This window comes from Xyrauchen texanus, chromosome 43 (genome assembly GCF_025860055.1).
Source record: "Xyrauchen texanus isolate HMW12.3.18 chromosome 43, RBS_HiC_50CHRs, whole genome shotgun sequence".
Taxonomy (NCBI): domain Eukaryota; kingdom Metazoa; phylum Chordata; class Actinopteri; order Cypriniformes; family Catostomidae; genus Xyrauchen; species Xyrauchen texanus.
The window spans coordinates 23,953,461-23,981,339 of record NC_068318.1 but is presented as its reverse complement, the minus strand read 5'-3'; the positions used below and the strand labels follow the sequence as shown (position 1 = coordinate 23,981,339).

Sequence of the window (27,879 nt, the reverse complement as noted above, 5' to 3'; positions counted from 1 at the left end):
TTCTCCACTACGATGGTTCAGAGGTGCACAGCACAACAAAATTACATTAGTGAAGCAAATAATAAAACAAACCCTCTGAAAGCAAAATGTTTCAGCTTTTGGATGAACCTATTGATTCTCATTGTGATAATGCACAGTGAATATAGGATTTCTAAGGAAAAATTATTGTACACTATATTGCACAATGTTTTTTGCAGCGTGGAGTTGTGGTGGCGTATAGTGGGCTAAAGCACTAATCTGTTAAGCAGAAGGTTGATGGTTCGATCCCCCCAGCCACCACCATTGTGTCCTTTAGCAAGGCACTTAACTCCAGGTTGCTCCAGGGGGATTGCCCCTGTAATAAGTGCACTGTAAGTTGCTTTGGATAAAAGCTTCTGCCGAATGCATAAATGTAAATGTGGTGTTTTGTGATAAATCAGCATGAAATTAGAGATGAGAATATATATATTTCCTAAGAATGAATTATGGTCATATAGTATGAATTAACCCCTTCACGGGGTCATGAACTTAGTCGGGAAGGAAGTTTTATTTATAATGAAATTGCTTGTGACTTTGTGAAATACCACGTCCTGAATGCAAGTAGTTGTGTAAAATGACAGGGAGTACGTACTTGAAAACAGGGGCATAAATGTATGTATGGCCAACGAAATAGCAAGCGCTCTAGACAGAGAGTACTTGCGATGATAGAGATTTCACATCTAGGTTGTAAAACGTGGGAAATGTGTTTTGAGAAAACCATCCTGGGGCAAAACATATGTCTTGTTAGGACACAACGTTCATCTATGCCCATGAAGACGCCATGCTTCCAGTTGAGTGTGCTTTAATACCAATTAGGCAATTTGCACCCTGTCACTCATAAGCCAGGGCAATTACATCAATGATCCAGTGATAGAGTCTTTGCTTGGAAATGGACATTCCTTTTGTGCGTCCTCCATAGCACACAAAGAGCTGGTCAGACAGTCTGAACTTGTGCAATCAGCGTATGTGTGTAGCACATGAACATGGTATAACAAATGTAAGGACTGTTCTTCATCAGAATTAAATGGAGGAGGGAAAAAGGCTTGAAGGTGATGCACCTGTGCTCTGAAGGACGTGGTTAGAACCTTAAGCAGATAGCCTTTTCTGGTTTTGACAGTGCCCTTTGAACGTTCCAGACCAAATGTCGACTGACAGTGCTTGTAAATCACTGACCCATTTTACTGAGGCCAGAGCCAGCAGTAATGTGAGCTTAATAGAAAGCACACGCAATTCAACAGAATCCAGAGGTTCGAAGGGGAGCCCGCTTTTAGGACCAAAGCTAGGTCCCAAGTCAGAACTGTAGCCGAGTGAGGGGGATTCAGCCGCCTCACTCCCCTAAGGAACTGTAACGCTTGAGCAACGAGGCAGACGAGGAGATGCGGATCCAAAAGAAGTTTAAACTTTATTTAATAAGCAAACAGGTAAACACAAAAGGAACAATCCACAATGGGGAAATAAAACATAAAAACTGTAAACTAAACACGACGTAAACAAACAGAGGACTCGGGAAGGAAACACACACCAGGCTAACATCAAACAACGATAGACAAGGACTGAACAAAGAAACAGGGTATAAATACATAAACATGGGAAAAAGGGGCCAATAAATGAACAGAACTCAAACAAGATAACAAGGTGATTAACAGAAGCAAAAGGCAAACTAATGAGGGCAGGTGAAAACAATGACAGAAAACACGAACGCTAACAAGGGGACTATGGATTTACATAAGGGACTAAAGTGAAAACTAAGAAATGCAAAAGTGACAAAAATGGCAAACAAAAGGGCAACAGTGAAACAAGACAGGGTATACATAACAGAGCCCCCCTCAAAGGATCGGCTTCAGACGATCCTAGAAGACAAAGACAAAAGACAAAAAACCCACAGAGAACAAAATGATGGCACCGGGGGCAGACAGACAGACCAGGGGGGGGCACAAGAACAAGGAGGCAGTCAAAGGGGCACAGAGGGCAGGCAGGAAGTCCAAGAGGGGCCACGAGGGGAAATGAGACAGTTCACGGGGGCACAAAGGGAGGAGACAGTCCACGGGGGCACAAAGGGACAATTAGGCAGTCCATGGGGGCACAAAGGGACAGGTTTAGGAGGCAGGGGTGGTATCGACCGGGCAGGGACAGGTTTCGATGGTCTGGGAGCTGGCCACCGGGCAAGGGTAGGTGCAGGAGGCCTGGGAGCTGGCCACAAGGCAAGGACAGGTTTGGGGGACCTGGGAGGAGGCCACTGGACAGGGACTGGGTCAGGAGGCCAGGGGGGAGGCCTCAGGACGGGAACAGGGTCAGAAGGCCTGGGTGGAGGCCACAGGACAGGGACTGGGTCAGGGGGCCTAGGAAGAGGCCACGGGACTGGGACTGGGTCAGGAGGTCTGGGAAGAGGCCACAGGACAGGGACTGGGTCAGGGGGCCTGGGAAGAGGCCACAGGACGGGAACAGGGTCAGAAGCCCTGGGAGGAGGCCACAGGACAGGGACCGGGTCAGGAGGCCTGGGAGGAGGCCACAGGACAGGGACTGGGTCAGGGGGCCTGGGAGGAGGCCACGGGACTGGGACTGGGTCAGGGGGTCTGGGAAGAGGCCACAGGACAGGGACTGGGTCAGGGGGCCTGGGAAGAGGCCACAGGACGGGAACAGGGTGAGGAGGCCACAGGATAGAGGCCGGCTTTGGTGGCCTGGGAGGTGGTCGTGGGCCAAGGGCCGGTTCAGGGGACCTGGGAGGTGACCACAGGACAGAGGCCGGTTTTGGTGGCCTAGGAGATGGAGTGGCCACAGGGGAGGCCGGCGGAGCCGCGTGAGGCGGAACCAAGGAGGACCTCTGAGGCGGAGCCGAGGGAGGTGATGGCTCAGAAGGCCCAGAAGGCGGAGCTGAGGGAGGCTCAGAAGGTGGAGCTGAAGGAGGCTCAGGAGGCGGAGCCGAGGGAGGCGGCGCCATGGGAGGCTTTAGGAACGGAGACCAGGAAGGCTCTGGAGTCTCTGGGGGCAGAGACGTAGGAGGCTCTGAGGGTGGAGCTGTCGAAGGCTTGAGTGGCTCGAGAGGCGGAGCCATAGGAGGCTCTGGAAGCAGAGCCATAGGAGGCTCTGGGGGCAGAGCCGCAGGAGGCCCCTGAGGCGGAGCCGCAGGAGGCTCGAGAGGCTCTGGGGCGGAGCCGTAGGAGGCACAAGAGGCTCTGGGGCGGAGCCTTAGGAGACTCGGGGGGCGGAGCCCTGGAAGGCTCGAGAGGCGGAGCCCTGGGTGGCTCGAGAGGCCTGGAAGGCGGAGCCCTGGAAGGCTCAAGAGGTTCGAGAGGCGGAGCCCTGGAAGGCTCGAGAGGCTTGAGAGGCGGAGCCCCAGGAGGCTCGGGAGGAGGAGCTCTGGAAAGCTCGGGAGGCTGAGCCCTGGGTGGCTCGAGAGGCCTGGAAGGCGGAGCCCTGGAAGGCTCGAGAGGTTCGAGAGGCGGAGCCCCAGGAGGCTCGGGAGGAGGAGCTCTGGAAAGCTCGGGAGGCTTGAGACGGAGCCCTGGAAGACTCGAGAGGCGGAGCTCTGGGAAGCTCGGAGGGCGGAGCTCTGGGAAGCTCGGGAGGCTTGAGAGACGGAGCCCTGGAAGACTCGACAGACTTGAGAGGCGGAGCCCTGGGAGGCTCGAGAGGCTTGAGGGGCGGAGCCCTGGGAGGCTCAAGAGGCTTGAGGGGCGGAGCCCTGGGAAGCTCGGAGGCGGAGCTCTGGAAAGCTCGGGAAACTCGGAAGGCGGAGCTCTGGAAAGCTCGGGAGGAGGAGGACTGGAAGACTTGAGAGACTTGGGAGGCCTGGAAGGCTCGGGAGGCGCTGGCTCTAGGACGGGCATGACCACTGGCGCTGGCTCTTGGACGGTCCTGGCTACAGGCGCTGGCTCAGGGACGGTCGAGGCTACAGGCGCTGGCTCAGGGACGGTCGAGGCTACAGGCGCTGGCTCAGGGACGGTCGAGGCTACAGGCGCTGGCTCAGGGACGGTCGAGGCTACAGGCGCTGGCTCAGGGACGGTCGAGGCTACAGGCTGGCTCAGGGACGGTCGAGGCTACAGGCGCTGGCTCAGGGACATCTGAGGCTACAGGCGCTGGCACACTGACGTTTGAGGCTATCGGCACTGGCTCACTGACGTCTGAGGCTACAGGCTCTGGCTGGATTACCGTGGTATGTGCCGGCTTGGGTTCGCCGGGCGCTGAGGGCAGAGCCAAGGGGGGTTTAGGGCATGGGGCTGCGGCAGGCGGAGGCTGGAGTGCAGAGACCACTCCCTTTCTCCTCTTCCTCCGGGCTGATGCGACTGGCGAAGCTGGGATGCTGTTCCTGGTCAGCGTGGCTTCAGGCTCGCTGGCCGTGGTTGACGAGGGCTCAGGCTCGCTGACGGTAGAGGCCGTAGGCGCTGGTTCGCTCACTGTGACACGCGTGGCCGCTGGCTCGCTCACTGTGACACGCGTGGCCGCTGGCTCGCTCACTGTGACACGCGTGGGCTCTGGCTTGCAGACCGGGGCAGGCGTGGGCCGGGAGGCGGAAGCCTGTCTTTTCCTCCTCCTCCGGGCGGACGAAGTGGACTGTGCAGGTTCAAGAGAAGCCACTGGCGTGGGGGGTTGCTCGCTGACAGGTGAGGCTGGTGTGACAGGGAGCGGTGAGCTGCACGCTAGTAGGGTCGTCTCCAGGTAGTCGCGGAGAGTGCAGCCGGGTGTTGCCTGTGGCACCCGCTCCCTCAGCGAGGGATTTAAGCTGTCCTTAAAAAAAAACCACCAATGCGGAGTCCAGGAAGTCCGTAAAGGTCGCCAGGAGGAGAAAGTAGAGAGCGTGGTCTACCAAAGGCTGGTCTTCTTGCCGCAAGTTGAGCAGCCGTCATTTGGCCCGTATAGCTGCTGGATCCATGTGTGGTCTATCGTTCTGTAACGCTTGAGCAACGAGGCAGACGAGGAGATGCGGATCCAAAAGAAGTTTAAACTTTATTTAATAAGCAAACAGGTAAACACAAAGGAACAACCCACAATGGGGAAATAAAACATAAAAACTGTAAACTAAACACGATGTAAACAAACAGAGGACTCGGGAAGGAAACACACACCAGGCTAACATCAAACAACGATAGACAAGGACTGAACAAAGAAACAGGGTATAAATACATAAACATGGGAAAAAGGGGCCAATAAACGAACAGAACTCAAACAAGATAACAAGGTGATTAACAGAAGCAAAAGGCAAACTAATGAGGGCAGGTGAAAACAATGACAGAAAACACGAACGCTAACAAGGGGACTATGGAGTTACATAAGGGACTAAAGTGAAAACTAAGAAATGCAAAAGTGACAAAAATGGCAAACAAAAGGGCAACAGTGAAACAAGACAGGGTATACATAACAGGAACGTTATGATTAAATTTTGATTGCCTATATAGGTACCGGCTTCGGGTGCATGATACGAAGATATAGTTGCCACATACATTTTGAGCATTGATGGACTGAGCCCTGCATCCAATCGCTCTTGAAGAATGTGAGAATTTCAGGTATGGGACAGTTCACTGGGTCTTTGCCATGTGAAAAGCACAAATTAGTGAGCACATTCCATTTCAGTGCATAGAGGCGTCTTGTAGATGGTGCTCTAGCCTGCAAAATGGTGTTCATAACCGACTGAGCTAAGTTTAGCGCTACCCGTTCAGGGGTAACACATGCAGGTTCTACAGATGGGGCTGGGGATGCCAGATTGTGCCCTGTGCTTGAGAGATGAGAGTCCTCCTCAGTGGTATTTCCCATAGAGTGCTGTAAAAAAACATCTATATCATCACTGTAAACCGAGACAGTTTGGGCCACTTCGACTCTACACCAGAGGGGACTGTGGGCATTCTCCACGGAGGCAAATAGATTGATCTCCGCTTTGCCGAATATTTCCCAAATCATTCCCAGTAAAAGGAGTTGGTGCTCGCTCCACAGGAACAGATGACGTGTCAGTCTCATCATTGGTAGGGAACGAATTCCATCTTGGCGGTTAATTTACGCCACCACGTTTGTGTTGTCTGAGCAAATTAGAACATGATAATTCGCTATTTCGGATTAAAAAGCCTTCAAGGCTATTAAAACAGCAGACAGCTCAAGGCAATTGATGTGCAACGAATCATGCGCACCTGTCCAGGTGCCGAAAGCTAAGCGTCCTTCACACAATGTCCCCGAATCTGTGTTGGAAGCATCCGTGGTCACCATTTTCCACCTGAAAATCTGCCCCGGCATGACACCTTGCTGGAAGAAGGCATAAGCTGTCCAAGGTGCTAGAGCTAGAGATATAGTGATGCGCATGCACCCGTGGTGCCAAGCATGCCGAGGCACATGGCGCTTGAGCTAGCACTGAAGGGGTGTCACGTGTAAGAGACCTAATGGAATGATGGTGGATGCTGATACCATAAGCCCCAATGCTTTTTGAAACAGCTTCAGTGGAAGTGTTCTCCCCAGTTTGAACTGAGACAGACAATTGAGAATGGCCTGAACGTGCCCGCTTATGAGATGAGTGTACTTGCTCACGGAGTCAAGAAACACTCCTTAAAAAGAGATTTGTTGGCTGGGTGAGCAAGCATTTCGCCCAATTGACATTGAGGCCCAAGCTGTTCAGATGTTGGAGCAATAAGTCCCGGTACTGACATAATAGAGTCTCTGATTGGGCCATTAATAGCCAATCGTCAAGGGCCAGTAATGGCCAATAATGGATCCAGGGACAATCTGAAGGGCAGGACTTTGAATTGATACGCAGTTCCTTCGAACGCGAATCTCAAAAAGAGTTGGCAGTTGCCTTCGCTTTGTCCACGGCTTTACCTTGTGTGGCTTTACCGGCATCTCAGCTTCGAATTTTGGCAGAGTTGTGACAGCAGGCATGGGGTTTTTAGCTGGGAGCTGGCCCGAGACAGAGCGGGAGCAAGCCGGTTGTGATGAAGTATTGCTCCGTTTTGGCATAAAATGTATCATAGCCTGTGAGTGTTGCCGAGTTGTGACATAGTGCTCAGCAAATCTATACACAGAGCAGCCGAAAAGGCTGGCTGGAGACACCGGAGTAGGGCTGCAACTAACTATTATAAGATTGATAATTCTTGGGGGCAAAAAAGGGAAAGGGAAAAAATACTTTTTATTTAGAAATATCCTAAAATATCCAATATTTTGTTGCATTGTATCTGGACTGTAACTGTTCCTCTCCTCAGTCAGGCGCAGTGCTACTCTTGCGCATCATCATTAGAGTTTAATGTGATATCACGTTACATTAAATGAGATCAAACGACTATTCGACAATGACATTTTTTGTCTACAATCTTTTATTCGAGCTCTCTCTCCCTGTCAAGCATTTGTCCGGAGAGAGAGAAAGTGGTAAGAGTGCACACACCTGAGCCTGATAATGTCAAACACCTATTTCTAGTTGCAGTAAGCATTGGGGAGAGTGGTATACAGCGACCACGCCAGTGACGAGACAGGGAGAGAGCTACCAGACACAAAGGTCTGTACTGAGTGTTACTGCTGAAAAGCAAGCATGCTGTGTGTTTCTGAGTATTGTGCTGAAAAACCAGTTTTGAGTTTGTTTAATTAAAGTCTTACCTTTGAGTTGAAATCCCAAGTATACCGTTTACTCCTTTCCCACCTAATGAATCAAAAACGTATTTTGTTGCATTGTGTCTGGACTGTGAGTGGTGTAATTCTTCCACTCCTCAGTCAGGCGCAGTGCTGCTCTCGCGCGTCATCATTACAGTTTAATGTGATCTCATGTTACATTAAATAAGATAAAACAACTATTTGACAACCAAAATTTTTGTCAACAATTTTTTATTGTTGACATTGTTGTTAACGTCGACTAATCGTTTCAGCCCTACACCAGAGCATCAAATAGAGCGGTCACACATTTCCATGAGGGTCAGCCAGATGTGACGATCCAAACTACCAGATTGCCCATTGAATTGCAAATGGCCTGTGCTGTGACATTTGTGGCTCGCAGCACTAAGTCCATAGCGGTGCAAAGCTCTTTGAACATCTCTGGATTGTAGTCTTGCTTGTCCATTTGCTTGAGGAAATTAGCTTGGAAAACTTGGAGCACCGCCATCGCATGGAGTGCTGAACCTGCTTGGCGAGGTTGTGCGCTCTTACAGAGGGCCGAAGCGCATCACGCACATACTGTATCGGCATAGTATATGGAGATTGAGGGGCTTGCAAGGCATGCCGGCACAAGATCCACCTCAAATTCATCCTGTTTTATCTTGCAGCCCTGTCGGGTGGCTGAATCAGCCCTCAAAATGAGGGCGATTCATGAGCGAACCATCTTAAGACTCATGCCCTCACAGTGAGGGCAGTTTGTCTCCATGAGAGCTACCTCTGTGTGGGCGAAGCCCAGACAGTGAATGCAGCTCTCATGCTGATCTGACAGTTGAATGTGTCCCTCGCATAAGGAACACTTACAGAACAACATCTTTAAAAAAGACATGAGCACATAAGTGGCACTTTTAGTTGTATATATATATATAATATAAGCTTATAAGAATAAGAATACAAATCTCCTGACGAAGCTCTGTAGGGAATCAGGATGCTAAAGCGGCCCGTTCACCAGCAAAACATCAAGCGCGAGGCAGAGTAAATGTTCACTGGAACACTGCAGGTGAGCGGAGAGTCTTCTCGTTGCCATTAAGATCCCGCCCGCTGACTCGTGTATGTCGATGGCGTAGTAGTACTGAATCGTATGGGAACTGTAATATTAACGCAATACTTTACCTCTGTCTGATTTAGAATAGGCAGAACTGTAGATAAAGTCAATCGATATTGTTATGCTTCCATTAGTTTGTGCTGTAAAAGTAAATGACAGCTGTAACTAATCAATCCTAGTAATTGACCATTGTGTAAGATGGATAATCCATGGCTAGGTGTGCGTTAAATGGTTTGAATGCACTTCTAGGAGGCAACATTTCCTTCTTTGCATCCACGTTGTGCATTATAAACGTTTAACGCACCACCATGGATTATGTATGTACATATATATATAAACATAAAGGTATATATTTTGGGCACTGCCTGGTCACCATTTCTTTTAAGTTTTTTCAAATGGCCATTTTGCAGTTCACTTAAATAGCCCTGCAGTATAAAAAACAAATTTTTTTAAGTACAAATACAAGTATACCATACTGGCTCTCAATTAATATTAGGTCATACAAATTATAGGCTACTGTATATATAATAGTTATACACATTTTAAAATATAATCTAAAAAGCTGTAAATGAATTTCACGTCACATTGCTGACACAAGGCTTTTTATGTCAACTGCAATTTCAGCTGCTAGAAATGGATAGCTTGAGATAGATTTGGTTTCTTTCTTTAAACAACAGTCTATTATTTTTTTAACAAACATTAAATTGTAAGTTAATAAATAAAGATAACGTAACGTAGAGCGACCGTTAACCGCTTGAGGTGAATCCACCTTCATTATCTCCATGAGACCCACGCCCACACTTGATTTTTGCGCCAATTTTCAAAACCAATCAACGCGCTTGCTCGTGGTCAAAGAGTTCATAAATATTCAACAGCGGTCTTACTAGTTATCTCACCACAATGGACGAGTTTCTCATTCCACCTTACGATTGTGGAGGGTATCCTGGCTACTTCCCCTTTTATAACGGAAAGCCAAAATTCAAGCACCAAAACTGGAACAAAAAGGGAAACAATGTGTATGTGCCGCCAGATGCCCCAGACTATTTTGACGTTTATAAGCGTGCTCAGTTAAAAGCGTTATTATCTCAGGTGAACCCTAACCTAACCCCGCGCCTGCGCAAGGCCAACACGAGGGAGTTCGGCGTCCAGGTGAACCCAAAGGTAGATGCCACTGTGCAGTGCTCGCTCGGCCCCAAAACGCTGTTTTATCGCGGGGATAAGTGGGCGTCTCCGAAGACAAGCCCTTTGAAAGACACGCTGCCCAGCACTCCCATCAGCGCCGTGCGCTTCTCCCGCCCCGTCGCCATCTACTCTCCCGTGTTCGACCGCAGGATTTTCTCCTTGCCCACGACTGCCGCTGAAAGTAAAGCAGATGAAGGGGACGAGCATAAAGACGAAAGCTTCAAGACGGACAGTGAATCGGACAGTGAATCGTGTGAACAGGATGAAGTCACTCACAACGAAGCCCGGCCAGAGAGGGCAGTAATTCAGCGAAATAAACGGTCCAACTTTCAGGTTTGAAACGGCCCTTACCAAATAATTATCAAACTGCCATCGATTCTACAGTGGTGCAATTTAAGCGGTTACCTTTGCAATAGTCACCACAATTGTCGTCATAAAAAATCAGATCCACTAACTTTGTGTTCTTAAAAGTTTAAGGTATAAGTGTAATTTAAGTGATATTATATTGAAATTCTAGTTAACTACATTTTATTACAATTTAAGTGTTTCTTTTTTTTGTTGTTTACCTTATTCACGCTTGCGCCATCTTTGATTTTTAATAAGAATGACAAGGCTGTGAGGGATGGAAGTACAGTCTTCTAAATTTTTGGATTGTTCTGCTTACAAAACATTGATCAAATATCTGTCCGAGAACATTCAGTATACAAAGAACTCTGACAACCGAGTTGTGGGAAAATATATATTATAATGTATTCACTTTATACAGTTCGTGCCATTTGAATGCACGTTTATCCCTCTCAGCCTCGTTATCATTCCCATTAGAAATCGAAGATGGCGCTAGTGTGAATAAGGTCTTCACGAATAGTCTTCGTCTCATTTCTGTTCCTTTTCATTATTCCAAACAATGCAAGTGAATTGTGACGGAGACCAAACATTCTGCCAAATTGTTACACCATAGACTTGAGCAGGGCATTTTCCACCCCCCAAATGGCATTTTTAATAATTTATTAAGACTTTTTCATTTGTTGCTCCCTCAATCTTGAATATTTGGTTACGTCTGTGTAGTTGGTGTGGCACTGGACTTGAGTTCTAAACAAATGTTCATCTGGTATAGTTTCTGGAGCAGAAATATGGATTTTATCACTGCAGTAAGTGCAATATTCGATGGGAGAGTGCCTTTGTGTGGTGCATCTCGGGAACCTCCAAGGTAAAAGTTTTGTCTTAATTGCATACAAGTTACATCAGGACACTCCACCACCCTCCCCCAAGATGTTTAAATGGCATCATTCCTACAGGTGTACTTCAAGCAGCTCTGCAGAAAGTGCCAAGCAGGACTGAATCCATATAGGGTGGAGTCCATTCAGTGCCAGGTATTGAGAATCCATCACTTTTCTTTCTAACCCACCCCTCAACTTTAGTGATTTGCTTTGTGCTTTTTAATGTTGTTTGTGTTCTAAGTTGTTCGTTTTTATTAGGTTTGTTGTAAGACTCAATGCTGCTGTGAACGGAAGCAGAGGCACATTGACATGCGCCGTCCTCACCGTCAGGATCTGTGTGGACGCTGTAAGGGCAAAAGCCTTTCCTGTGATACCATCTATAGTTTCAAATACATAGTCTGATTGCGCTGGTCTGACGTTGATGTTTTTTTAGAGTCTCTGCAGATGTGGCCCATGGATGTTATTGGGTGGGATGTAATTGTATTTTGGTATTCCAATAAATTTGTAAATGTATTAAACTTGAATAAAGTATTGCAGCAAAATACCAGTGTTCAGAAATTCTAATTCACGTTTGGGTATAAATTGCATCTGTGCGTAATGCGTTGATGCATCATGAACTAATTATTACCAATGCATGATGAAAAATTTCAATTGTGACTTGATATTTAGGTGAAGATATACATGTATAAATTGAGGTTCTAAAAGTTACTAATTAAAATCTCAATTGACAAAGATGGACTTCTAGTCCCTTACTGCTGTTGCTGTGAATTGAAACCCGTTCCCAATCTGTCATCAAAATGCATCCTGACACAAAATCATGAATGCACAAATCAATTTATTTCACAAACACTTTGTATTTACATGGCGAGGAGTAAAGACACGTTTTACAAAGAGGCTTTATAATGTGCAATCCGTTTTAGCATGCACTAGTACAAACTAATCTTCACATGATGCCTTCTGCCACTTTTATACAAAACATTTTAATAAAATACAACTTATAAATAAATACAATTCAAATGTAAATACAGTAATGCATGCTTGGCAACTTGACAAAGAACAATTTCTCAAAACCATGTTTGATGCACACTGAACTTGTAAATACAAATTTACCCTAGACATGAGCAGTAGAGTGCAGAACTTCGATTAAAAACAGCCAAACGATCTCATAAGCACTTGAAATAGAATCCGCTTCAGCAGTAACACAAATAGCTGAATGTCAGCGTTTCTATGAGCAGGTGTAGAAGCTGATATCTAGCATTACGTCAGTGATGGACAGCTTTCACAAAGACAAAAGCTCTCACCTTTAAACCAATAGCTACAACTATGGTGACAATGACCAAAGACATACAGACTTATCCTGTAATGTCCTTCTCTGCCACCTCCAGCTGTGCAACATGTCCTGGTAGCAGAAATTTAAAGACATTCTTGAACAATTACAGTAGAAAGACATCCATTTCAATGATCCATCATTGCACATTCCCCACATTGAAGGAGTAGTTCACCCAAAAATTAAAAACCTGTCATTATTTGCTCATTCTAATTTTGTTCCAAACCCATTGACTTTATTCCATGGAACACAGAAGGAAAAACGTAAAAAGTATTCGCAAATGTCTTGACCAGACTTGGTCTAACCAGTGCTGTAGTCACTGTAGTTGATTTGGGCCACTGCATACATAGCTAATCAGTGTTTTGATTTGAGAGTGAATGACTTAAATTCAATCTGTTCATCACACATAGTGATTGTATGGCTTCAGAAGACTTGGAATTTAGTACACAACCTGATTGATTCCCGTTATTGTGGGTTTATAGTGGTGAGATTTATTCCCACCTATTTTGGAGCTTTACAGCCCTGATTCACTTTTGACTTTCATTATTTGGCAAAAAGCAGTGTGAATATTTTTTCAAGGAATATTTAGTGTTCAATACAATTTAAGCTCAATCGGCAGCATTTGTAGAATAATGTTGATTACCACAAAAATTTATTTTGACTTGTTCCTCATTGTCTTGAAGTAAAAAGCAAAAAGATGGGTTACACAAAGGCACTTACAATGGAAGTGAAAGGGGTCAATCCAAAAACATCACTGATTCAAAAGTAAAGCCACAAGACATAAACAATGTGTTTAAACACGATTTGAGTGTGATAAAATCATCTAATAACCATTTCTGTGTAACGTTACATCCAATTTTACAACTTTGTTGCCATGACAATGTAACACCATAAACCCTGTAATGCCAGTAAACAACGATTTAAACGAATTTACAGCTCAAATAATACACAAGTTATAATAGAAGAATTCATGTAAGTGCTTTTATCAATTTATAAGCGTCACATTTCTGCCTAAACTCTACTAAAATTGGCCCCATACACTTCCATTGTAAGTACCTCACTGCAACCAAAATTCTTGCTTTTTTTGAAGATAATTGTTTTGTTTATGCTACAAATGCTGTTGATTTAGCTTAATTTTTATTGAATTCAGAATTTTCCTAAATACATTTCTTTTGTGTTCAGCGGAAGAAAGTCAAACAGGATTTCAGCAACATGAGGGTTATTAAATTAGACAAAATTTTCATTTTAGAGTGAATTATCCTTCCAACAACAAAGATGCAGATGCCTGCAGTAGAAGTTCTGACTTTGGCGCTTCCTGTCCAAAATGCAGCATTGCTCTCAGTAGGACTTTTTTCCCCTCATGGTTTACAACATGAAAACGTCAACATAGTGCAATAAGTAAAAGATGTGTCTTGAGTGACTCAATCCACGGAATCACGCAGGAGCAATTCTGTTTCTCCATTATTGCTGCACATCTGAGGACTTGAAGATACACTCACTTTCAAGAGCCCCCTCCTGTTCAACACAGTCAATGATGCTCGTGCAAGTTTTCCTAAAAAGGGCACAAGTTTATGAGACACACCCTCAAAAGGGCAGCAGCACTCCCAGATGTCGCACTGGAATTGGCCTGGAGTGGGTGGCTGGAGTGGAGGATCACAGGATGTGGGATGGTGCAGGAGAGGTTGAGTGACTATGGGGGGATCCAGTGATTGGGGGGTCCAGGCCAGGGGTGGTCCAGGGTGCTGCAGGCTTCCTGTCAGAGACTCACGCCGGAAACGCTGGAGTCTAGGAGGCTGGATGAGATGACCTGGTACCCCTGAGCGTGGCGGATCATATCGCGGATCTCTCCGTTGAGCTCCATGAGCTTTGTGCCGATCTCTGACAGGTCCTTGTTGGAGCCAACCAGAGCGAAGGTGCCAGTCTGGCCCAGAGTCTGGTGCCGGAAGTAGACGTAGAGGAGAGTCTGGATCTCGTCCTCTGAGCCACCACCGAAAATGTCATTTGGCCACAAACGTCTAAAAAAGAAAGAATAGTTTAAGCGTGTCTATAACAATGAATGCCACATTCACCAAACTGGGATAGATCACCCAAAAATGAAAACTCTGGTCATCATTTACTCACCCTCACGTTGTACCAAACTCTTTTGACTTTCTTTCTAGACAAAAATTCTGCATACCATTCTTTGAGTTCCACAGACGAAAGTCATATGGGTTTGGAACAAATTGTTACAAATAGCATAATTTCCTTTTCTAGTGGAACTGTCCCTTTAAAGGAATAGTTTACCCCACCCCCCTCCAAAAACACATAAAGACAGCTTAAATGTAACACTTCAGTGTTTAAATCTATGTCTTTAGAAGCATAGATAAGCTGAGAAACGGATTTTGTCCTCTTTTTCTATAAAATGTTCTCTCTGTCCAATAGGTGGTGGTATGCACAAAGAATGTGAATTGCCAAAAAACACAATAAGAAGAATGTGAAAGTGGAGATTTCACCCACACTTATTTAGCTTTTGAAGATATGGATTTAACCACTGGAGTCATATGTATTTATTTTATGCTGCCTTTATGTGCTTTTGGAGCTTCAACATTTTTGTCACCATTCAGTTGCATTGTATGGACCTACAGAGCTGAAAAATTCTTCAAAAAATCTTTTTTTGTGATCTGCAGAAAGAAAGTCATACACATCTGGGATGGCATGAGGGTGAGAAAATGATCAGAGAAATACAATTGTTGGTTGATGCATTCCTTTGAGTACCCTTTTAAAAGAGCTCTGTCTCCCCCTAGTGACTATTTTACTCACTACACACAAGTGCCTGCTGCAGAATAAAGTTCTGCACACTCCCTTGTCACATCTTACCTGCACTCTTGAGTGTAGCGAATGGCCATACTGAACTCGTTGTTGTTCAAACACTCGAGGATGGCCTGCACAGCTGCTTCTGAGCTGGGGAAGCTGGGCTGGTTGCCATGCCTTTGCCGGTCCTCCTCATTACCAGCTAATGAGGCTTCTGCTAGTCGCAGGCAATTCTTCAGGTCACTCAGTTCACGAGACATGTTCCAGAGCTACAGATCAAAAGCATAAGATCAGGATTGAGTGTTTTCCAATAAAATGACAAGTGTACTGGATAGTGATTGGATAAGGCTTTAATTTTGTATTATTATTTTCTATGTATAAGGCTTTAGTCTTGTGTGTGTCCATGATTTTAAACATTTTGTCAAAAGTGCTATTTAATGTTTAGGGAAAATGTAAAGTAAAATGTTGGGCTGTCAATCGATGACATTTTTTAAATCAAATAAATTATTTGCAAAGAAAGGCCCCAAAATAAAAATGATTAAATACTGAACTATTAAAAAAATATAACTAATTATATTTAAATAAGTCTAAATATTATATATGCTGACTGGGACAGGTAAAAACAGGAATGTGTTTCTTCAAGCTTGAATTGCTCTAATGGTAGGAATATTCCTTATTACGGTCCAGGGGAGTGATTCATTTAATGCCTTATTTTTTATATAGTAAATTGCACTGAATAAACATATTAAACTGACAGCCCTTGTAAAAAAAATTAAAGTGGGATGTTATTTAATGCACCATTAAGTAAATACAAGCTGCAGTGTTTGTTTGGGGCCACAGTGTCATGCCCACATTATTAAAGAAAACAATCAATTATTTAAAAGAGGGTTGCCTGTGATGTGGCTTTGGTATAATGAGTTGCGTATACCTCTGGCACCGAGCTGATGGTGTTCACTTGTCCAATGAGTTTACAGTAGGACTGAAACAGCAGGAGTAGCTGAAAGTGAAGTTTGTACAGTTTCTGGCACAACTCCAGTTGCTGTGGAGGACACAGAGATACATTAGACACATGGCATGATAAAGGAATTGTGCATACGCACAAGCCTGATACAAAAAGTAAATACCAAACTCTACCATTCAATAAGCAAATTCAATTCATGTATTTAGCCATTGGCAGGTATATTGAATTGAAAAACAAAAATATGCATGCACTAAACAGTAAAGCTGTAAACTAGAGATTTTAACCATTCTTACAGACATCCTTAGTAAACACAGATCACTTGCTCTAACAGATGAATAAGAGAGAGAACAGTTCTTAGTGTCAAACTTACAGCCAGAGTTTCCATTTGCTGTAGAGCAAGCATGTCACAAAACAGGAAAGTGTTGAGAAAGGAGAAACAGACAGTATTAATACCCGGCATGCAATGTGTGCCAATAGCATAGCATTGACACTGTGCCCAGAAATCACATCCACATAATTAGTGGTTTAGTGGAAGTCACTATCACCCCAAGAACCCAACCCCTATAAAACCATGCAGAATAAAAAGAGAATGAGGTACAGAGAATGAAAAGACAGAGGAGAAAAGAGGGGTAAAAAGGTAAAAATAATGCAAGATGGTTCGCAGAAAGGTGAAATATCATATATGTTTGTTTTTATTTAACGGATATTGATATACTGTTTTAAATAAGGCCACGTGTCCCAACCTCAAATGTAAGCACAGACGTGATAGGAGCTATGCACATATTCTGAATTTTGTTTCTAGCAGGCCCTATGCAATGACGTTATTAAAAATTCCTCTAGAAAATTGTACTGTACTACTGAGGAACAAATACTGATCATTCCTATTTTTATTTTCTTATGTAAATGGAGTCTATATAGAAGGCTGTTTTCACCTTCTCCTCAGAGTCTCCAGGTTGGCATGTGATCACACCGTCACCATCATAACTTGGAAATGTTGCTTTACAGTTCTGCAACCACTGTTGAAAGAGGAGTGGATAATGATTAAATCAACTTCACTCAAATCAGGTTAGTCACACAATAGATACAGCAGTTTTACCATTATTGCAATATAAATAAAAATGTGGGCATATTTTGATTATGTATGAGAGGATTGTAGAGAGATACAGAAGCGTTTTATAGTTTAAATCTATGTAGTAGCTTCCAGAGTTTCTATATGAGTAGGGTGGCTGACTAGGATGACTTACTGAGATGGCTGCTTCCTCCCGGCTGTTATATGTGTCTAGATACTCTTGCAGCTCGAGAACACTGAACTTCATCTTCTCTAGAAGCCCGTAAGAAACGATCTACAAGATGACAAGATTACAGTATGTCCACAAAATGATTTTTCACCATTATTCGAGAGGTCAGTGTTGCAGTCATGCTATTGTTTTTGCACCATAGTGTTTGGCTTATCTATTCACTTACCGTTTCTGCATCCACATACAGAGTGGGACAGTCGGAGAAAATGGCCAACATCTCTGATGATCGCACAAATTTGGAACCAATTCCCCTCAGGCCCTCTCCAAGGTAATTGGCAGCATCACTGGTCAGTGAGCAGAACTTATTCTGGATGTTCTGAAGAGGAAAATACATTTAGAAAATTCAACAATTTATTTGTATTGCAATTTATTCAAGCTATTTTAGAGCATTTCTAATTAGCTGTTAAATGAGCTGACAGATGGACAGTCTGCTGTAGCTAATGATAGTGAGTAACCGATATGACAGCTGCATGTGACTTGAAAATCTGATCTTCCAATAACTTCTGCATTAGTGCCTACTATGTTTTCATTACTTTATTTGCAAATACTGAATAAAGATTAAATAATTTAATAATTATTTAAAAAATAGTTGTACCCACAAAGAGCCAAAGAAATACTTCAGAGCTGAGCATAACCAGAAAAGTGGATATACATTTCCATGAGTTTTCCAGGGTTGGCAATCCCAATTAAAAAATTTCCTATAAGCTTTTACTGACAGTGGAAACCTTTTAGCATTCCAGAGTTAATCCAGGTTAGAATCAAACCTATATGGATTGATTTTAGAAATTTTCAAACAGGACTAGTGTCTGTTTCTACATTCAAGAGTGAGGTTACCTGAAACAGTGCAGAGAAGACGTGGAAGGTGTAGACAGCGCAAGACCCATCTGTGTCACACATCAGCTGGTTGATGTGACTCCGCCAGGCTTCCTCTGCGTCGTCACACACGGTGGGCTGAAATGCTGCCAAGATGGCAGAAAAGAAGGGGGAGGGTGGAGGAGGAAAGCCCAGCTCATCCAGATCATCTTGGTCCTCCCCAAAACGGTAGCTGTGAAAAAAAGAAGACCCCCGTTAATAACCATGCCAGTTTACTTTGAAATACGGTAATTGCCATCATCTCGTGTGATAAAATAGCACTAAAGAGTTTCGGGTTTCACCTGGGCAGGGAGTTTGGGTTCTGGTTGATTCCAGAGCGGTCCTGGTCTGCTGGAAGGTCCAAATTGGTGCTGGACCCACAGTCAAACCTCATTGGGAGCTCACTTACACAGAATGACAAGTTGTTAGAGTCTTCATCTTCTGGCAAAACCTTTGAATATGAGAGAGGGTAATTTGCAACAAAGCTAGGATCTAGGTTCTTAAATGGAGGTTGGTTCAATTAAGAGGTTTTAAATGGCTTAATGTCATTTTAAACATACACGTGGCATGATATGGTCATCTGGTAGTGATGTTCCCAAGCAGGGTGTCGCAGCATTAAGAGAGTTTGGATCAGCTGATGTGGTGTCATAGGAAGTGGACAGTGAGTCCGTTTGATTGGTGTCCTCTGATGGCGACAGGTTCATTGTCTGAAATAAGAAAAAGCCCAACTTTAGAAAAATACCTAGACAGACAGACAGACAGACAGACAGACAGACACTGTAGATAGATTGAACATACTAGTTGAGAGTGGGAGAGGCTTTGGCTGGTGGAATTGGACTCTTCCTCAGAGGAGTCATCGGAGTCCCGCTGAGGGTCATGGAGGCCGATGCAGGGGGTGCTGTCTGAGTGCTGACTCTCTTCCAGGAGCTCAGTCAGGTCTGTGCTGTCCAGAGAGCGCCGACGCACTCCCCAGTTAAAGTTATCCATACTTTCACCCTATAAACACAAGCAGCACTGATTCAGTAATACACACCTACATGAGTTGATTTGGGGTGTGGAAGTCAGAATCATGCAAAAATGAAGAACACATGCAAACACAGTAAACTGTTGGGTACATGTCAAATATACAACAAAACATTGTCTGATAAAATAAACAAAGCCAAACAAGATACAACAATAGGGTAATTTGTAAAGGGTTTAATGTCTTAAAACATCTTTGTAAGTAAATATAAAATGATTTAGTAATCATCTAAATTCAGAATGTTTTCTACTTAAACAGAAGCGAGTAATGAGCAATGTGGATGAAACAAATACCTTGGCATGAGATGCTATTAACATGCTTTTCTACAGTATGTAAAATGAAATCCACATATTGTACACAACAAGAAACAAATCATCTATTGAGTCACAGTAGCCTATGACAGATGAGAGCCTAGATGACTGACACATCAAAGTGACCGTATGGACACAAGATCTCTGCCATTCTCTATGTCACATGCTAACAGAGTTGTTCTTACCTGCAGCTCCTAGGCAGCACAGGAGAGAAAGAGAGAGAGTGTTAGCCACACAGTGAGAAAGACCAGAGGAAATGCAATGGACACATTAGTCAGAGAGAGAGGGTCAGGAAGATCAGAAAATTAAAGAAAGAAAGAAAGAAAAGAAAGAAAAGAAAAAGAAAGAAAGACCACTGACCTCTCCATCTTCCAGCTCTACATCAAGGAAGTCAAAGTCTCTGAAGACTCTAAACTGTTGCTCTGATGTGGTATCATCTAGTGTGTCCTCCCGGGTTCCATCCTCAGAGGAAACCTGGCTGGGCTGATGCTCCATCAGGTCCAGATCACCACAAGACGAGAAGATCACCTGAGACACAAAACCGAGACAGTGGGTTCACTATGGAGTCTTGTCAAGATTGGGTATTGTATCAAATCATGCAAAGCTAATTCAACTTTTCATTTGTGAAGATGCATTAGATGCATGATAATTATGGCTTATTAAAATTGAATAATCACCAATATAATCTACTGGTCCTCTAGTCAGAGACCAACACAATAAGGGTCACACAAAGCTTAATCCCCATCATAGATGTTACAATTTTGCACTCATTTATGCTTTATATTCACTTCTTATCAAGGCTATCAAATATGTATTATTAGTGAAATATGCATGGAGTGGATTCTTCTGTGGCTGCTACATGGACATTTAAGTTTTGTTTGATTGTAACAGACTGGAGATTAGGTGACAGTGAGAACTTACAGATGGGTTCTTGGTGAGGCCAACTTCCTGTCCGCAGAGTGACAGAACATTTACCAGCTTCTCTCTCGTTCGTGTCTGAGGAACAGAAGGAAATAGCCAGTTGAAACCAGATTACGGTAGAAGATGCTGATCTGATAGCAAAAGTTATTGGGTTAGTTCACCCAAAAAGGCAAATTCTCTCATCATTTACTCACCTTCATGCCATTCATGACAATTCTGTTGAACACAAATGAAGATTTTTGGAAGAATATCTCAGCTCTGTAGGTCCATACAATGCTAGTGAATGGTGGCCAGGACTTTGAAGCTTTCTAAAAGCACATAAAGGCAGCATAAACATAATCCATCAAACTCCAATGGTTAAATCCATGTCTTCTGAAGTGATTCAGTTGGTTTTGTGTGAGAAACCAAAATGTAACTCATTTTCACAGTACAACTTGAAGGAAGCCTCCTTGGCAATCATGATTTCAAGCTCGATTACATTTCCTATAGCGCCATCTAGCGCTCTGCACATGCGTTAAGCACAAGGAAGTGCAATTGAGCTTGAAATCACGATCGTACCAAGAGACTGCAATGGCAAGATGTACAGTGAAAAGGAGTTATATTTTGGTAAGTTCTCACCCAACACTATCTGGATCGCTTCAGAAGATATGGATAAAACCACTGGAGTCATATGGATTACCTTTATGCTGACTTCATCTACTTTTTGAAGCTTCAAAGGTCTGGACACCATTCACCTGCATTGTGGGGACATACAGAGTGAATATATTCTTCTAAAAATCTTTTTTTGTGTTCTGAAGAAGAAAGAAAGTCATACACATCTGGGATTGCATGAGGGTGAGTTATTAATTTTTGGTTGAACTATCCCTTTAAGAGTCATAGTAGATTCCCTTAGTATAAATCACAAAAGAGCGCCTGTTGTACAAAGGTGCTTCAGTTTGTTCCTAGGAGGCAGCAGATGTCCTAACCCCACCCTAACCCTACGGAGCCTGTAAGGCTGAATATCCTACCAGGAACAAAGCATAGCACCTTTCACCCATTGTAGTAAAAATCATATGACACAAACACTGCATGACACGGAGTAGAGCAGCTGAAATTATTTTCCCCTCCTCTTAACAAGAACAGGTGTAAAGTGTTTGTTACCTGTGATGATTGTGGCCGTTTCCAGCTCACTGGCACCAGGACAGTGTTTGAGTTAGACCCTGAAGAGGTGGAGGACGTACTGCGGGTCACTGCGATTGCGCGGGCTTTCCCATCTCGCCCTCCTGATCCCTGCAGGTCATCATATCTTCGTCCAATAACTGGCGTCTGTACACATGCATATGTACATACTATTCATATTTCAAGTCATTTTTGAAAATCAAACCAATGGTACACTACAGACTCAGAATGCAAAAGAAGCTTAACAGGCAAGGCTACACATATATTCTCCAATGCAAACACAAGCACACCAGCAAGAGAACAGGGTCTGTAAAGTTTTCAGACACTCATTGAATCTTACACATGGTACATAGCCCTAAACTCAGTCCCCATATTACCCATGAGTCATAGCTGCCCTGTGCCTCAAGAGCCTTCCTGTAGATAAACAAGCGTGTGGAAAAAACAGCCTAATTAATGAAGTCATTATCAGTCTGCACCCATTCCATCTGGACAGGATATCAACGCTTTCATCAGGGCTGATAAGAGGCAAGGACTCAATTCTAGGAACTGAGGGTTTCCTGTAGTTACAGGTGAAGCCACAAAAGGGCAACCTTATATAAAGTTCTGATTCCTGATCAGTTCTGTCTTAAAAAAAAAAAAAAAAAGACCACAAATGACTGCAAAACAATTTATAAAGCTGCATGCCTTACCTGGGATAATGTTCAACCAAATGTTAGATTAATTAGGTCTAATCATTTCGTTTTTTTTCTATCTATTATTTTTCCTAAAGAGCTGAGCAGTCATCCTTACAGTAAAGACCAACAAAAAAGGTGACCAGCATATAGTGTGTTTTGGAGGCTGGTCCTCAAAATGGGATTCTGGTATGCCCATCAGTCTTCCTAACAGTCTTAACCAGCAACTTTTATGGTCAAGCAGTTTCTGCAGAGAGATCATACTGGTCAACCAGAAGATCCACCAGCCTGGGCCAGCATGAATATTTAAAACAAGTCTAAGCTGGTGTTTTCAGTAGGGATTTCAGCAGAGAGCGTCCGCTTTTCCTGAAGTCGCCCTACAAGGTCTGACATCACTTCCTGTTGTTCATTTGGTTGCAGCAGAAACTCTCTGAGAGATTGGCTCCCCCCTCCACTCTTTATTGTGCGCAGTTGCAGTCATTAATCACGAATGCAGTCAAAACACACTCCAAATCTCTGTCGGCTATTATTATTTCTCCTTCTGAAAGCAATCTGAGAACTCGACTTTCCTTTGGCCTAAAATTTACCAAAAACAAAGGAAAAGAGGCGGTGCCTTTCAAGGGATCTGATAACAAATGTGTTCAAAAACAACAATACGGCCACACCTGAGAAGTGACAGGAACAAGAGTCAGAGCACCTTTGGTGTGTAATCTCTCTGAAAACCGATACTTTCAAGGGAATAATAGCTGGAGCTCTCTTACATACTATATGCTGTATGAGCATATTTAAAAAATATGCTTGTGGACAATTGTTCAGTGCCATTTGAGCAGCACAACTGTATTGTAGAAATGTATTGTGTGCAGTGTGTACCTCAGAAATGTCAAAATGAAATTCCAGTGTTTTTCCTGGCAGGGCTTTAGATGAACCATCCCACATCATGCGGCTAACCTCCAGGTGGCCCAGGTCGCCATGAGTGTAAGATGGTAGAGAAAGGCTTGCTGAGCGAGAAACGACCAGCTTCAAAATGTTCAGAGCTTCCTTCCAGTGAACAGTCTAGAAAACACATTTTGGTATTAAAACAACAGATCAAAACATCTTTTAAACTCCTAGAAAAAAACAAGAAGAATCAGTTTTAATATGAACCAGTATAATTCTAGTTGTCCCATAGCAATGCATTGAATGGATGTTACCTGTACAAATTTCTCGATGGTCTTGAGCACCTCTACATTGAAAGGTTTGACCTGAATTCCTGCCAAATCCATGTGGCTCAGTAGACTGTAGATGATCTGCAGCAGTGGCTGTTGCATGCTGGGTAATCCTTTATCTAGTAACTAGAGAGAAGGGAGAGAGGTCAGATGGTGTTAAAACTGTGTGCTTCACACTCAATATCATCCTTGTGTTTAAAGCGATAGCTCACCTAAAAATACAAATTCTGTCATCATTCACCCAGCCTCAAGTTGTTTTAAACCTGTATAATTATTATTTCTTCCATGGAACACACACAAAACGTCTCAGTCACCATTCACTTTCAATGTATGAAACAAAGATGCAATTGATGTGAATGGTGGCTGAAGCTAACGCTTTGTCTTACATCAGCTTTTGTGTTCCAAAGAGGAAAGTAAGTCTAATGGGTTTGAAACAAGATGAGGGTGAGTACATTTTGACAGCATTTTTATTTTTTGGGTGCACTCTTTCAAGCACTAAGCACAGTCAGGATCCAGCTCACCTCTGCCATATATGTCACCAGACTGAGCGTAATATCTGAGAAGGCCTCGTGCAGGTAGCGGCAGACCACATTAACCCAGGAGAAGGGGTCTCTGGTGTAGGAGCGAGTCTTATAAAGGGTCATTACATGGGCCAGGTGAGACAGTTTAGCGTTTTTATCCTTCTCCTCCAAACACACCTGGATAGCACACCACAAAACACAGCTCACATTAATTGTATATCAAGAGATAGAAAGAGTGGTGAAGGCTGGAGACTAAAAGTGAAACAACGACTTCTCTGAAGTAGTTATCCTATCACACTATGAATGACTACAAAAACACTTTTTCAAATCAGAATCCTTTTGTACAATATATTTACAGGTGTATTCAGGGGTAAATGTTAATGAAGTGCAGAGTGAGTTTTAAAACAGGAGTGTCAGACAGAAAAGTAGGTGGGGCCGACCTGTGCAATCCTCTCCGCGCTTTCTTTACAAAACTGCGTTGGACTACCGAAGTGCTGAACCAGGTGAGGCAGCAGACAGAGCACATTCAGAGGAAAACCTGATCAGGAGAAAACACAGAATAAATAAAATTACAATATGAATAATTAAAGATAAGACACCAGCTCAATAGCAGACACAAAACTTAAGTCCCTTTCATAAAACAACTTTAAAGGTATAGTTCACCCAAAAATGAAAGTTCTCTCTTGATTTACTCACCTTCACGCCACCCCATATGCATATGACTTTCTTCTGTTGAACACAAACAAAGATTTTTAGGAGAACATTTCAGCCCTATTGGTCCATAAAATGCAAGTGAATGAGTACCAACATTCTGAAACCATGAAAAGCACATAAAGGCAGCATAAAAGTAATCCATGAAGTTAAAGCCATACCGTCAGAAGCGATAAAATAAGTGTTGGTGAGAAACATCAATATTCAAGTCCAATTTTACGATAAACTCTCCTCCATGCCCAGTAGGTGGCGATATGTACAAATAATGCAAATCCCCAAAAACAAAAGAAGAAGAATGTGAAATTAAAAGTGGAGATTGATAATAAAAAGGACTTAAATATTGATCTGTTTCTCACCTGCACCTACCATTTCACTTCTGAAGACATGCATATAACCTCTGGAGTTGTATGGATTACTTATATGCTGATTTTGTGCTTTTGGAGCTTCAAAATGTTGGTACTTATTCTCTTACATCCTGAGGACCAACAGAGCTGAGATATTCTTCTAAATATCTTTGTTTATGTTCAGAAAAAGAAAGAAAGTCATACGCATCTGGGATGGCATAAGGGGGGAGTAAACGATGAGCCAATTTTCATTTTTGTGTGAACTATTTCTTTAGAGAGCTATTCACACCAAATCCAAAGTTTTTTCAAGAACAAAATCAAACTATAAAGCAACAAAATTTAAAAACAAAACAGTACTTATCTATAAACTTCTGAAATATCATTATTTGATGATATCATATTGCTGTCTTTTTTTTATTCAGCAGCTAGTTTACCTTTTTTTTCAGATCAATTATGTTTAAGGCATTTAATAGCAAGCAAACTAGATATACGTGCGCATAACTGTATAATCCATTTTGTTGTCTGTCTGATAAATAACCTGTACTTGTAACTTAGGGACAGACTGTATTAATGATTGCAAAGCCTATATACGTTTAAGCTAAATTCTTCTGTGTTTTCTGTACAATCAATTATCGGAAGCTGCACTTAGAAGTTATCTAAAAAAAGAATGTAAAATAAGACTAAACGCTGCCATGAGGACCAGACTTTATGATGTGACTAAGTCACATCTGACTTGGTGTGAACAGGCCTCAAGAATGTGCCTCTTCAAGTATTCACCAAGCCCACCTATAGCCTGCGATGGGTCCACCACCGGCACTCGTGAAACAGGTGTGAGCTGACAGAACAGCTGCAGTGTAAGATCGTTTGTGGCTGGAGAGGTGAATCCCTTCAGGAGCAGTTGCTGCAGTCCAGAAAAGCCACTCCATCTCAGCTGGGCCTGGAGCTTCTCTAGTCTCTCCCTGTTTTCCTGGAGATCCAACGGAACCCGTGCAAGCAGTTTGTGAACCAGCCTCAAGGACATTTGAAACTCAAACTCAAAATCCGACTCCATGAGCGACACCGCCACCCAGAAGATGGTGGCGAGCAGGTTGGTGGGGTGACTGGAGTGGGAGGGGTCAGTGATAACACTGGCATCAGTACGGGTGGAGTTGGAGGATGCGCTGCGGGCGGAGCGGGCAAGACCCTGCTGGGTGCAGGCTTGGATTCGGTCCAGGGTGGCACTGCGAGGTGGGTTGGAGGAGGAGTTTTCTCCGCTTTCACCAAACTTCTTGGGGACAGAGTAGCTGCGTTGGTGCCTGTTCCGCTCGTTCGTCCCGCCCTCCTGAAGCAGGTTCAGTTGCCCTGTGCTCTTACGGTTTGGGTTAAGTTTCCCACTCACCAGGAAGTCAGGAGATGAGTCTCTGGACATGGAAGAGAGATGTTTTTAAAAAGACAGAAACAGTTAAGTAAATTGATTATTATTTATTTTAAACTATGAAGAAAGTTGACTCTTTTCATTGCATGACCACTAAACCGTATTGTGGCAGCGGGGGCGTGGTCAAGCGCCCGTCCGGGAGAGGAAAGCGGTAAGGGCGCTTACACCTGAGCTAAATTATGCCTAACACCTGTCTCTAATTCCAGTGAGCACGAGGAGAGCGGCATAAAAGCAGACACAGAGCCTCCAGTCAAAGAGAGATGACAAGCCAACTCAGCGTTACACTGGTGCCGAAACCCGGGAGTTGTTCATCCAAGTATGGAGATGGGTCGCCCCGTAGAGTCCTCCCAGCTGACGGAGGTCCTCCAGTCCCTCGCGACACTACACCAGTGTAACGCTTCCCACAGGAAGGAGGACAGGAAACAGGTGTTCAGCGCAAGGTAAGCTTTTATTCTCTATCTTTACAACACACAATGTAATACAAGCGCACTGAGTTGGCTTGTCGTCTCTCTTTGACTGGAGGCTCTGTGTCTGCTTTTATGCCGCTCTCCTCGTGCTCACTGGAATTAGAGACAGGTGTTAGGCATAATTTAGCTCAGGTGTAAGCGCCCTTACTGCTTTCCTCTCCCGGACGGGCGCTTGACCACGCCCCCGCTGCCACACGTATAATTGACAGTTGTCTAAGACAACTGAATTCTTGTATAGCAATGCTGGTTTCATGTCTCTCATAACACTCAGCAGTCTCTAACTTCTCGCATAATAAAATAAATTCAACTAATATCAATATTTCATGTCCAGCTATTTATTAACTTGGTAAGTAGCTGTGTACTAAGCAGAAAAACATGCAGTCATACAACATATTTTTATGTTGCTATAAAATATTCATAGTAAAGCCAAATTTACAGCATAAATTTTTCACCTTGTTAAAGCTGCCATCAGTTCACTGTTGTTCAGACATTCAGCTAAATTATCCACAACAGACTCCAGAGTAAGCAAAATTTCCATAACGTAACCCTAGAATGAAATATGACGTCACAACATTGCATTAAGCATATTCCAAGTTCAATACAAGCCAAGCTCAATCAACAGCATTTGTGGCATAATGTTGATAACCACAAAAATTAATTTCGTCTTGTCTCTCATTTTCTTAAAAAAAAAAAAAAAAGCAAATAATTAGGTTACAGTGAGGCATGTACAATGGAAGTAAATGTTGCAAATTTTGGAGGGTTTAAAAGGCATAAATGTGAAGCTTCTAATCTTTATAAAAGCATTTACATTAATTAATTTGTTAAAAGTCATGT

The 27,879-nt window shown here is 43.5% G+C and overlaps 2 protein-coding genes across 2 annotated transcripts in view; one reads left to right on the top strand and one right to left on the bottom strand.

Annotated features, from left to right (window-relative positions):
* Window positions 1-9,574: 9,574 nt before the first annotated feature.
* On the top strand, window positions 9,575-11,602 carry zar1l (zygote arrest 1-like). Its single transcript, XM_052116599.1, has 4 exons — window positions 9,575-10,189; window positions 10,971-11,063; window positions 11,152-11,226; window positions 11,332-11,602. Exons 1-4 carry the CDS (start codon window positions 9,575-9,577, stop codon window positions 11,473-11,475), a joined length of 927 nt encoding a protein of 308 aa, XP_051972559.1. The 3' UTR covers window positions 11,476-11,602.
* Window positions 11,603-11,896: 294 nt separating this feature from the next.
* The window catches only part of fryb (furry homolog b (Drosophila)), a 76,966-nt gene continuing 60,983 nt past the window's right edge, over window positions 11,897-27,879 (bottom strand). The window contains exons 43-62 of the mRNA XM_052115893.1: window positions 27,498-27,592; window positions 25,951-26,564; window positions 24,550-24,647; window positions 24,110-24,286; window positions 23,574-23,714; window positions 23,254-23,436; window positions 21,695-21,859; window positions 20,555-20,629; window positions 19,994-20,161; window positions 19,100-19,297; window positions 18,862-19,008; window positions 18,604-18,752; window positions 18,284-18,494; window positions 17,616-17,765; window positions 17,396-17,494; window positions 17,084-17,167; window positions 16,522-16,539; window positions 16,119-16,229; window positions 15,257-15,459; window positions 11,897-14,415 (exon numbers count right to left, since the gene is read on the bottom strand). Of these exons, the coding sequence (XP_051971853.1) occupies window positions 14,157-14,415; window positions 15,257-15,459; window positions 16,119-16,229; window positions 16,522-16,539; window positions 17,084-17,167; window positions 17,396-17,494; window positions 17,616-17,765; window positions 18,284-18,494; window positions 18,604-18,752; window positions 18,862-19,008; window positions 19,100-19,297; window positions 19,994-20,161; window positions 20,555-20,629; window positions 21,695-21,859; window positions 23,254-23,436; window positions 23,574-23,714; window positions 24,110-24,286; window positions 24,550-24,647; window positions 25,951-26,564; window positions 27,498-27,592 (3,345 nt within the window). The 3' untranslated portion in view covers window positions 11,897-14,156. The remainder of the gene's footprint in view (window positions 14,416-15,256; window positions 15,460-16,118; window positions 16,230-16,521; window positions 16,540-17,083; window positions 17,168-17,395; window positions 17,495-17,615; window positions 17,766-18,283; window positions 18,495-18,603; window positions 18,753-18,861; window positions 19,009-19,099; window positions 19,298-19,993; window positions 20,162-20,554; window positions 20,630-21,694; window positions 21,860-23,253; window positions 23,437-23,573; window positions 23,715-24,109; window positions 24,287-24,549; window positions 24,648-25,950; window positions 26,565-27,497; window positions 27,593-27,879) is intronic.

Bases quoted from the DNA above. Each gene is read 5' to 3' on its own strand.
- zar1l (XM_052116599.1), top strand. From the start codon at position 9,575: ATGGACGAGTTTCTCATTCCACCTTACGATTGTGGAGGGTATCCTGGC. The intron at 10,190-10,970 runs GTTTGAAACGGC...CATCTGGTATAG, and splicing joins ATAAACGGTCCAACTTTCAG to TTTCTGGAGCAGAAATATGG. The intron at 11,227-11,331 runs GTATTGAGAATC...CGTTTTTATTAG, and splicing joins TGGAGTCCATTCAGTGCCAG to GTTTGTTGTAAGACTCAATG.